The sequence below is a fragment of the Staurois parvus genome, unplaced genomic scaffold (genome assembly GCF_062004578.1).
Source record: "Staurois parvus isolate SC_StPar_1 unplaced genomic scaffold, SC_StPar_1.0 ptg000022l, whole genome shotgun sequence".
Lineage (NCBI taxonomy): Eukaryota > Metazoa > Chordata > Amphibia > Anura > Ranidae > Staurois > Staurois parvus.
Window position 1 is genome coordinate 2,926,757 of NW_028317818.1, and position 12,690 is coordinate 2,939,446.

At 40.3% G+C, this 12,690-nt stretch overlaps 1 protein-coding gene across 7 annotated transcripts in view; it reads right to left on the reverse strand.

Annotated features, from left to right (window-relative positions):
- Nucleotides 1-12,690, reverse strand: part of NPRL3 (NPR3 like, GATOR1 complex subunit) — a 249,808-nt gene that overhangs the window by 74,175 nt on the left and 162,943 nt on the right. For all 7 annotated transcript variants that reach the window (XM_089691819.1, XM_089691772.1, XM_089691798.1 and 4 more), the window contains one exon: nucleotides 3,074-3,230. In XM_089691819.1, coding sequence (XP_089547945.1) covers nucleotides 3,074-3,230 — 157 coding nt within the window. The remainder of the gene's footprint in view (nucleotides 1-3,073; nucleotides 3,231-12,690) is intronic.

A 12,690-nucleotide genomic window follows, 5' to 3' on the forward strand; every position in this document is an offset into this window, starting at 1 on the left:
CATGGTATTTGGGGGGGAGGGGGGGATAGTTTCCCATTATTGGTATCAGTGGGAGGAATAGGGCCGCATCATTGGTGTCAATGGGAGGAATAGGGCCCCATCATTGGTGTCAGTGGGAGGAATAGGGCCCCATCATTGGTGTCAGTGGGAGGAATAGGGCCCCATCATTGGTGTCAGTGGGAGGAATAGGGCCCCATCATTGGTGTCAGTGGGAGGAATAGGGCCCCATCATTGGTGTCAGTAAGAGGAATAGGGCCCCATCATTGGTGTCAGTGGGAGGAATAGGGCCCTGTTGTCAGGGTCAGGAACTTTGCCCTACTGTTGCTGACAGTGGGTGAAATAAGGGCCCAAGGGCCAGATAAAAGCAGGCAAAGGGCCACATCTGGCCCCACGGCCATAATTTGGAAACCCACTGCTCTAGATGGAAGCGGCAGTAAAATGTGCAACCTGTGGCTTGCTGTAATACCTGGCCTTCCATCTGAAGCTAAACTCTGAGTGGTTTATACTGTAGTGAGTACAATTAAAATATAGCTCTGGACGTTTACAGTAATGGTCAGAAACATACAGGGTGACCCTGTCTTACCTGTCCAAGATGCTGGACTATATATAAATTCCAGGCTTTGCCCTCCTCGGTGGACAAACCCCGATATGGTCTTCAGAGACTGGGTTCCCCAGGGATGGACCAGGACTCCTGGACCTGTATAGCACCCTGCAGCTGACTACACACATTGCACTAAGTGCAAGGTTATCACTCTCGCAGATTCCAGTGCCTGGAGCAACATTACAGGCCATCCCCACAGCATGGGGTCCAGGACTGCATCCAGTTTCCAAGGTTTTTTTGTGCCAATCCAGATACACTGCTTCTGTTTGTGGCATTGGATGACAGTGAGTTTACTGGCATCCCAGTCTTAGTCTGTAGGATTCAATATTGAGGTGGCCCACCCTATGCAGCTATAACCACTTCAACTCTTCTGGGAAGGCTGTCCACAAGGTTTAGGAGTGTGTCTATGGGAATGTTTGACCATTCTTCCAGAAGAAAATTTGTGAGGTCAGGCACTGATGTCAGGTGAGAAGGCCTGGCTTGCAGTCTCCTCTCTAATTCATCCCAAAGGTGTTCTAATCAGGTTGAGGTCAGGACTCTGTGCAGGCCAGTCAAGCTCCTCCACCCCAAACTTTCTCATCCATGTCTTTATGGACCTTGCTTTGTGCACTGGTGCACAGTCATGTCAAGGTGTCCATCCCAAACTGTTCCCACAAAGTTGGGAGCATGAAATGGTCCAAAATGTCTTGGTATGCTGACGCCTTAAGAGTTCCCTTCACTTGAACTAAGGGGCCAAGCGCAACCCCAAAAAAACAACCCGACATTATAATCCCCCCTCCACCAAACTTTACACTTGGCACAATGTAGTCAGGCAAATACCGTTCTCCAGAACAACTGCCAAACCCAAACATATCCATTGGACTAGTGGAAACAGAAACAAATCCTCCTACGCTCATAGACCCAGATCAGAATTCAGGGGGTTGAAGCATATATGAAAGTTCATCCAGTGGCCGATCAAAGGTTGTGAAGCTCGGGCTGGGGAAGCCCAATAACAGCTGTAACAAAGAACAAAAACAACTGCGCAAAGTAAAGGGTGAATTTACTGAATTGAAATATATACTCACAAAAGTAGCAATATTAAAAGCATATAAAATCCAACATCAGCGCACTGGGATAGCAGACGCATGCGGGTCCCATTGAGAGGGGAGACGCTCAGGATGAAGCTGACGCGTTTCGAAGGGTGATCCCTTCTTCCTCTGAGGACCCGCACACGTCTGCTATCCCAGTGCACTGATGTTGGATTTTATATGCTTTTAATATTGCTACTTTTGCGAGTATATATATATATATATATATATATATATACATATATATACATATATATATATATACACACACACACACATCTCAATTCAATAAATTCACCCTTTACTCACTGAGGTAATGTGCAAGGTTGGTGCACTTTTATTTTTGTTCTTTGTTATGTCCATTGGACTGCCAGACAGAGAAGCGCGATTCGTAACTCCAGAGAACTAGTCTCCACTGCTCTAGAGTCCAGCGGCGGCATGCTTTGCAAAACTGCATCCAACGCTTTCCATTGCACTTGGTGATGTAAGGCTTGGATGCAGCTGCTTGGCCATGGAAACCTATTCAATGAAGCTCTCTACGCACTGTTGTTGTGCTAATCTGAAGGTCACAAGAAGTTTGGAGGTCTTTAGCTATTGACTCTACAGACAATTGACGACTTCTGCGTACTGTGCACTTCAGCATGCACTGACCCCACTCTGTCATTTTATGTGGCCTACCACTTCATGGTGGAGTTGCTGTTGATCCCAGTTGCTTCCACTTTGTTATAACACCACTAACAGTTAACCGTGGAATACTTAGTACCAAGGAAATTACACAATGGACTTATTGCACAGGTGGCAACCTATCACGGTATTGAATTCACTGAACTCCTGAGAGCGACCCATTCTTTCACAAATGTTTGTAGAAGCAGTCTGCATGCCTATGTGCTTGATTTTATACACCTGTGGCCATGGCAGTGATTGAAACACCTGAATCCAAAGATTTGAAGGGGAGTCCCAATACTTTTGGTGATATACGGTATGTATATGAGAGTATTAAGTTCAAATATAGAGGATCTAATGAAGCCAACAATATTTCTGCCCTACTACAATTACACAATAGTTACAGTTATACATTAGAGAAAACCCACCATGTTTATCAGTTAGCAATAGAGTTGTGTTTTGAAGACATCCTTAGGCATTTTCAATACTGTTAGCTGCATTTGCTGCTTTGAACACTTAACACATTTCTTTTATAACTGAAGCTCTATAACTGTCAGCACACTGCTAACAAGCAACCTAATATGACTTGTTTTATTGGGTTGATTTTCAATTGTAATTTGAATTTTTCAAAGCCAACCTCTTGACATTCTGTTGTGTTTTGCACCCAAAGCATATTCAAAAACACTTTACAAGTTATAAGTAACTGCCAGCATGAAACTTATATTAAAGTTTTGTAAGTCACCTGCAGTAGGGCGAGGTCAGCATCTTGAGCCAGCTGCTGGAGATTCTTTACAGCAGTTGCAGACTTAATAATTCTAACTAAAGCTGGAGAACAATCAAGTGGAAGGTCATTTAGTAAACTTTTTTCATCCTTAAGTAGCAGCAAAGCGTGATATGGTCTAGAAAAAAAAAATATTAGCAACCATTAATAAGAAATAGGAGTATTACTACCTACTAAAAATGTATTTTACAATATCCCTCCAAAACAGCACCTTTTATAAAATTGTTCCCACTTCCTGGAATATGGATTAGAAGAAAGAAAAAATTAAATAACCCCAACATACCGTACTCCACAGTAAATTATATATAGCCATTATCAAAATTAGAAAATGCTTAATAGAACAATTATTGACTACATGAGGGTTAAAGATGCATGTTAGGAAGGCTAAAACTAAAGGAATTATCACGAACACTAAAAATGCTCTATAAAAAAGCCTCCTGAATGTTCCAATCGTGATAGAACTCAATTTGGGGATAATGACTAATCTCACAATCTGCAAGCGTCATTGAGTAATAGTGTAACTGGACCTTTGGCTAGGATCAAATGGAGAAATATTGTAACAATGCTTCATTACATTGTACTTTCGCTCATACAGTTGTGTTCAAAATAATAGCAGTCCAACATCACTAACCAGATCAATCACTGTTTTTGGTATATATTATATTTCTACATGGCAAATAATTTACTAGTAGGTGTAACAGAGTAATAGAAAACCAACAGACCTTACAATCATGACATGCATGCTGCTGATTTTGTGCAATTAAATAATTAATTGAAAGAGGCGTGTTCAAAATAATAGAAGTGTGGAGTTCAATTAGTGAGGTCATTCAGTCTGTGAAAAAACAGGTGTCAACAAGATGTCCCTTATTTAAGGACAAATGCATCAAATGTTGTGTAAAAGAGTTCAAATATATATGACCAAAGTTCAAATAAACATCAAGGATTATCACCAGGTGACTGTTATTCCCAGTTATATGTGATTCAATACTCCGGTGGATTGCAGGAAATGGGTAAAATGCGCACTCACCAGATGCGCAAATATAAAGCATGTTGTATACAGTATATGGTGGTCTGTCAGGGATCCCTTCTAGGGTGGTACTGGATACAGCCAGGGGTTAGGTGGCCTTCCTCTAAGTTACAGGATGGTGATAAACTTGATGTTCCCTTTAGGAGACGTATTGATCAACCTCTTCCAAGAACTGGGATGGTCACATGGGGGATTAAAGTGCTCGATGGGGAGCAAGGAAGGGGGGTATGCCCATAGTGTAGTAATTAAAGAATGTTTTAATGGTATTGAATGAATAAAATGCCAAATAATTACATACACAGATATAACTCAGGGTATAAAAGAAAATGCATGCAACATCTATGTTCATGCCATTGATTCCTCGTACCTATTTATTAATTTTATACCTTTAGCGCTGCACTATTATTTTATCTTCCTAAAGGCATATGATTTTCCTTTTAGGGCAATAGCTGGTTTTTATCTAGCGCTCGCTGAGCATAGTATACACTTTTATGTCTTGATCAAATGTTGTACATGCTGGGTATAGTGCATTTCTCTCTGAAAATCTGAGTAAAATGGGTCATTCCAGACATTGTTCAGAAGAACAGCGTACCTTGATTAAAAAGTTGATTGGAGAGGGGAAAACATATAAAAGAAGTGCAGAAACTGCCAGGCTGCTCAGCTAAAATGATCAACGTGGAAGAAAACCGAAAACTAGAATAGATAGGATCAAAAAATAGCCAAAATGGCAAAGACTCAGCCAATGATTAGCTCCAGGGTGATCAAAGGTCTAAAGTTTACTGTGACTACTGTAACAATTAGAAGACGCCTATGTGAAGCCAAGCTATCAACAAGAAGCCCAGAAAAAGTCCCGTTGCTGAAAAAACATGTGCCTAAGAAGTTACAATTTTCCAAAGAACACATAGACTGACCTAAAGAGAAATGGTGCAACATTTTGTGCACTGATGGAAGCAAAATTGTTCTTTTTGGGTCTAGGGGCCACAGACAGTTTGTCAGGCGATCCCCAAACATTGAATTCAAGCCACGGTACACTGTGAAGACAGTGAAGCATGGTTGCGCAAGCATCATGATATGGGGATGTTTCTCATACTACAGTGTTGGGCCTATTTATCATATACCAGGGATCATGGATCAGTTTGAATACATCAGAATACTTGAAGAGGTCATGCTGCCTTATGCTGAAGAGGAAATGCCCTTGAAATGAGTGTTTCTACAAGACAACGACCCCAAACACACCAGTAAGCCAGCAGCATCTTAGTTCCAGACCAAAAAAATTAACTTCATACAGTTGTGACACAATTCTCAGAAACAGTGGTTATACAACTAAATATTAGTTCAGCGATTCACAAACGAGCTAAATCTTCAAGCATTTTTCAGTCTATACAGTAAATGTTTGCGTTTGTAAAGAAAAATAGCCTAATATTCCTTTTTCTTCACTTTCTGTAAAGTAATAATCAATTTGAAACATTTTTCTTCATGTTTTGACTTGGAATAGACTGTGCAGTGTTTCCAATGCATTTGCGTGTATGGAAATAAAAAGCTATTATAAGTATTTTGAGCTTTACTCACTTTTTTAAACACACTATTATTTTTAACGCAACTGTATATAGATCACAAGTGTGACCTTTGCATATGACATCAGACAAAGAAACCTACAAGTAGAAAAAAAAATTTTCTTTAAACATGTTCAATTCCTATCGACAGACACCTGGAACATACAGCTCCGAGCGCCGACCAAGAAGTTTTGTTCTACATTTAGCCCTGTTGTGGGCTACTCCGGCACTGGCAGAAGCTCACTTGTAGATAGGGAAGCCTGGCTTCTAGTCCGGCAGCACAAAACCCTCACTGCTCTGCACATGACAGCAGAGGAGAGGGTGGGGGAGAGTGGTGTTTCCTATAGTGGGGTTGTTGTTCGGAGCAAGAATACGGACTTCTGTCTCCTAACAATGATCTCTTTTTACCTCCTAATTAAATTGTATTACAGCCAGTCCTAGCTCCACACTCTACTACAGCAAATAATCCTCTGAAATGCAAAGCCAGCACTGTGAGTTTTTCCTCTTTTTCCACAAGAAGTCCATACATACTTTCCCGACTTCCTATTGGCTGTCAGTCCCAGGACACTGAGCCGCCTCCAATCTGTGCAGCATACTGCTTAGAGCTCTGCTCCTCTGCTGTTCCAGGAATGCGTGTGCTGCTGTACCCCACCAGTAATGGACATCTCCTGGAATCTTCCTGATCAAGTGTACTATGGTATGTGACATTCAGCATGTGCAGTACAGTCACATTAAACTCACACAGAGCATCATCCCCACCCCACTTATCCACAATGTTTCTGCTCTCCCCCACTAAACCCCAATGTCCCCCCCCATCCTCCTACTAATCCCCAATGTTCCTCCTCTCCCTCCACTAATGCCCAATGTCCTCCCCCTAGTTATCCCAAATGCCCCTCCCCCTTTTATTCCCAATGTTCCTCCTCTCCACTAATGCCCAATGTTCCTCATCTCCCTCCACTAATGCCCAAATGTGCCCCCCCCTAACTTATTCCACAATGTCCCCCTTCCCCCGACACTTATCCCACATGCCCCCCTCTCCCCACTCCCCCTTCCACTTATCAATGTTCCTCCTCTCCCTCCACTAAACCCCAATGCCCCCCCTCCCCCACTTATCCCCAAAGACCCCCTTTTCCCCAACTTATCCCCAATGCCCCCCCTCTTCCCCCACTTATCCCCAATGTTCCTTTTTCATCCCACTTATCCCCAATGTCTGCCCTCTCCCCCCACCTATTTCCAATGTCCCCCCTCTCCCCCGCTTATTCCCAATGTTCCACCTCTCCCTCCACTAATCCCCAATGTTCCCCCTCTTCCCCACATTATAAATTAGCACACTGACCCCCCCTTCCCCATTTAGCACCAATGCCCCTCTAACTTGGCACCTATGTCATCCCCTGTCCCCCTCTAAGCACTGATGTCTTCTCTCCCCAGTTAACATTGTACTCCTACTGAAAATTGTAGCTGCTCTTCTGCAGCAGCTCCTCTCTCAGATACTCTGTAGGTGGGGAAGAGAGGATTTGGGGGTGGAAGGAGTACTCTGTACTAGAAGGGGGGGTTGTAAACTGGCCTGTGAGATATGCATTCCTGAGCCCTGCAATCTGTACATACCTCACTCCTGAACTCTGCATGTAGCACACTTATGAACTCTGCATTCTCTGCATAGCACATTCCTGAACTCTGTATGTAGCACACTCAAGAACTCTGCAGTCTGTACACAGTGCACTCCTGAACCCTGAGCTCTTCACTCTGTATGCAGTGCACTCCTGCACACTGGACACAATGCTCCCCTGAACTCTGCCCTGTGCAGTATGCACTACTGGTATTTAACAATGCTCCATTAAGACCCTCTCATTGTTAGGCAGTGGTACGGTGGGGGCACGGTTGAGTACCTGCACCTATTCTCTGAGAAAAAAAAAAGCCCTGCGAGTTGTCCCGCCCCACCAGAACACCCAATAAATCAGCCAGCACGTCTGCTGGCTGATCACAGAGGTGGACAAAGACTGAAACCACTCTATCCACCTCTCTGAAATAGGAAAAACGAAGAGATGAGTATTCATCACCATTGGTTTCCGGGGCACCATTTTTAAAAATGGAAAGCATTTGATCACATCAATCTTGTGTGATCAAATGCTTTTTAGGGCAGAGGAGGGATCTAGGTTCTTATTGACCCCAGATCTCTCTCTCCATAAAAAGAATACCTGTCACTGCCTATTGCTGGCAAAAGGGATGTTTAAAAAAATATATAACATTTGGGGGTTCTAGGAACTTTTCTAGCAAAAACTATAAAAAAACAATGAAAAAGTTTAAGTCGCCATAAAGCCCCTTTCAGTTTTAAAAGCTCCAGACATTCCTAAAAGCACCTCTGCCTAATAAGAAACATTCTGAGGAAAAAAAAAAATATATATTTTTTTTTATCAGGAGAATTAGATTGTCATGAGGGACAAGTAGATTGGGACCCCGATTTAGTCCCTCGGACAAGTAGTTTTTAAAACATTTCCACACCCCCTGAATAAAAGATTTTTCCTATTTAGCCCCTTATTATTAACCCCAATTAACTCCTTTCGCCTCTTCGCTAATATTTTTCTACCAAATAACCCCCCCCCCCCAACCCTTTTCTTTAACCTTTTTTTTCCATTTTCATTCATTGTGTTTGTTATTTATACTTTGTACCTAAAATATTAAGCAGAATATAACACAGAACACATTATAGAAAAAAACCAAAACAAAATTACATTGTGCTAGCAAAAACCGAATATAAAGACTGCTGCATCCACTACATAATCTAGATACTAGATGTAAAACAACTATTTCAAGAAAAAAGGGTGCACTGTCTCTTAAAAATGCCAAAATGCAATTGTGCATACAATACAACTATATCAAACCATATTACTATCTTAGCTATAAAGGCAATAATGATAGTGTGAACTCAATACATGAAATAGAACATCATCACTACTTTCAACATAAAGATAAAGATAGAGGAGCGTATATATACATACAGATGGACAAATGTGTATAGACAATGTTAAGCTAAATGCTTAAATACGTCAAAGCACTCAAACGTTAGAAAAAAGTATATGTAATATAACCCAGTACTCCACTCTCACATTAGAAATACACATGAAGTGTATGTATGTACACATGGACAAATTTACATATGGACAAATATAAATAAAACCAGTACAAATAAAAATATTTTATTTGATATTACAAAGATGAATAAAGCAAACAAATGTGCAAAATGTCTGTACAGATGGATAAATATACTGCTGAACAGTCCAAAATCAAGTTGGAAAATCCCAAAGAAAAAGAAGACTTCAAAAGTGTGGGATGGAGAGCATTCAGTGCAGCAGGAATAGAGGGTGCCAGGAAATCACCATCCAAATGTAAGGTAAACTCCTTACCAAAGACACTGATCCAACATACAGATCATAAAGCACCTTGCTGTCCCACAGCACAAAATATTTAGGCATGCCACTCCATCTAGGTATGATCCTGTGTAAGTTTGCTCAGCACAGGAGTTAAAAGCAAGGGACCACCACAGCACAGTAAGTTAAAGCCAAGGGCTTTTAGTATGGTAATGTACTTACAATAAGAAGACAATCACAGGCATATAACAAAAGATGAGCACTGCCAGATTCGATCTTGATTTTGGACTATTCACTAGGATATTTATCCGTCTGTACGAACATTGTGCACATTTGTTTGCTTTATTCATCTTTATTATCTTTGTTTGCAATATTGAAAAACATTTTTATTTGTGCTTGTTTATTTATAATTGTCCATACAATCAAGGCCAAAAATATTGGCACCCCTGCATTTCTTTGGCTAATGCACCACTTCACCCAGAAAATTGTTACGCTTACAAATGTTTAGGCATTCTCATGTTTATTTCATTTGTTTGTATTGGTATGACACAAAAAAGTGAAGAAACAAAAAGCCAAATCTGACACATTCCATGCAAAAAAAATTGACCGGACAAAATTATTGGCACCTTCTCAGAATTGTAAGAATTAAATTAGTGATACATCAACTTGTGCAGTGCTAAAAGTTAATGAATGACAGAAAAAACAAATGATATACAAAATAAAATTAAAGTCCAAATTTCATTATAAGTGACTTCCACCAAGTGCATAAAAGGTGACAAATAGGAAAGCAATCCTCTTCATAAACCCAGTATGGACTATATCCAGACCACCACAAGTGCTTCACCGATCACTCTGAGGCTTACCAGAGAGACTTTTGTAAGAGAAGTCACACAGCGTTTGTATATCAATCCAGAAACGATCACCATCCTATTGGTTCATCTCCCGTTTAGGCTTGATACCATCCTATCAGCTCATCTCCCTTCTGTACATACAAGACTAATGCATGGAATACAAGAAAAGACAGCACTCCAATAGTGTAAATCAGGCAAGAATTTAATATAAAAAGCGGTTAAAAAACACTCACATAAATGCCAGAAGAAATAATTGCATTCCAAGTTTGTGATGGTCCTGCCATTTGTAATTAAACTCACCTGTATCAATTAACAGGTACTGACAATATAGAAATCACACCGGCAACCAGTTAAAATGGTGAACAATTGACATTTCTGGTGTGTGTCTGTGTGCCGCATGGAGAAGAGAAAAAGCAGCAAAGAATTGTCTGAGAATTTGAGAACAAAAATTGTGGAAAAGCATGGATAATTTCAAGGTTACAAGTCCATCTCCAAAGATTTTAATGTTCCTGTGTCCACTGTGCACAACATTGTCAAGAAGTTTATGCCCCATGGCACTGTAGCTAATCTACCTGGATGTGGATGAAAGAGAAAAATTGAGCAAAGATTGCAACGAAGGATAGTTCGAATGGTGGCCAAAGAACGTTGATCAACTTCCAGACAAATTCAAGCCGACCTTCAGGCACAGGGAACAACTGTGTCAGCTTGCACTATACATCTGCACCTGAATGAAAAGGGATGCTATGGTAGGAGACCCAGGAGGACCCCAGTGCTGACACAGAAACATGAAAAAGCCAGATTGGCATTTGACAACACTTACCTGAGGAAGCCAAAATCCTTTTGAGAGAATGTACTGTGGTTAAACGAAACAAAAAATACAGCTTTTTAGTAAAGCCCGTCATTCTACTGTTTTCTGAAAAAGTAAGCCTTTACAGAAAAGAATGCAGTCCCTACAGTCAAACATGGTGGAGGTTCATTGATGTTTTGAGGTCCCTTTGCTGCTTCAGGCACTGGATGCCTTGACCATGTGCACGTCATTATGAAATCTGAAGACTTCCAAAGAATCCTGGGGTGCAATGTAGGGCCCAGTGTCAGAAAGTTCTGTCTCCGTCAGAGGTTATTGGTCTTACAGCAGGACAATGACCCAAAGCACATGTCAAAATGTGCCTAGAAATGGTTTAAGACAAAGTGCTGGAGAGTACTGAACTGGCCAGCAATGAGTCCAGATCTAAAACCCATAGATCACCTCTGGAGAGATCTCAAAACAGCAGTCAGGAAAAAAAAACCTCCAACCTGAGAGACCTGGAGCAGTTGGTGAAAGAAAAGTGGTCAAAAATTCCAGTAGAGAGGTATAAAACTCATTGATGGTTACAGGAAGCGATTGATTTCAGTTTTTCCAAGGGTTGCACTACCTAATATTAAATTGAGGGTGCCAATACTTTTGCCCAGTCCATTTTTAGAGTTTTGTGTGGAATGTGTCAGATTTGGCTTTTTTGTTTCATACCAATACAAACAAAAGAAAACCTGTGAATACCTAAACATCTGTAATTTCAGCAATTTTCTGGGCGAAGTGGTTCACTATCTGACAGGAATGCAGAGGTGCCAATATTTTTGACCATGACTGTATGTACATCTGTCCATATCATATATACACTGCTTTATGTTTATTTCTATTTTGAGAGTGGAGTACTGGATTACATACAATTTAAAGTTTGAGTGTTTTGACATATTTAAGCATCTAGCTTTTCACTGTCCATACACACATTGTCCATCTGTACGGATATATATTCTTCAATGCTTATCTTTATTTTGAAAGTAGAGAATGGTGTTATTTAACACGTTTTAATGTTTGAATGCTTTTTAGGCATAAGCCACAATTTTATTTGTGGTTATTGCATGTATTGAGTTCACACTATCATTATTGCCTTTAAAGTTAATATGGTTTGATATAATTCTATTGTATGTACAACTGCACTTTGGAATTTCTAATAGACATCACTCCCGCTTTTGAAGAAATTATAGAATAAAATGTTTTATTTTTTTTTCACACCAAAACTAAATTTAAGAAAAAAAACACAGTCAAAATAGAAAACATTTTAATTTGCATGTCAATCTATAGATTACATAGAAAATAAAATAGGGTTTGTATATTTCCATATGAAAATTATAGTTTGTCCCAACCCCCCCCCCCCAAAAAAAAAAATATTACTTTATCACCCAATATCACCCAAAACAATCTTCTTCCCTCCTAAGGTCTCCTGCTCTCTATCCTCAATGTTATCTCCACCCATGCTTGCCTCAAGTACTTTTCCTGAGCCTCTCCAATTCTATCAAACTACATAACTTAAAGTGGAACTTCATTCTCCCAACCAACATTTTATTATTCTGCTAGCAATAGTAGATATGAATGTATATTATCATACTTGTTTTAAACTTTTTTTTTTTTGTTACACTTCTTTAGTTACTTCCTGGCTTTCATACCTAAAGAAATTATGTCATACATCCCAGGAGACTTCAGGAAGGGAGGTTTTATCAGCTAAGCTCGCCCTCCTACGTGCCTGAGCTAAGGGCAGATGGATTCCAGAAAGTAAATGCTACATGAACCATGACTATGGACAGAGTCAGAAATGCTAGGTGGTGTTTTTCAAAGTGAATTCTCAGCAAAACAGCAAAATAAAGCATGGAGACATAGATGGACAGGCGAGTTTGCTTTGAATATTAAAAATTAATTAAATAAGAGCTTTTGTTTTGTGGTGCCCAAATACTGTTTAGTTCCACTTTA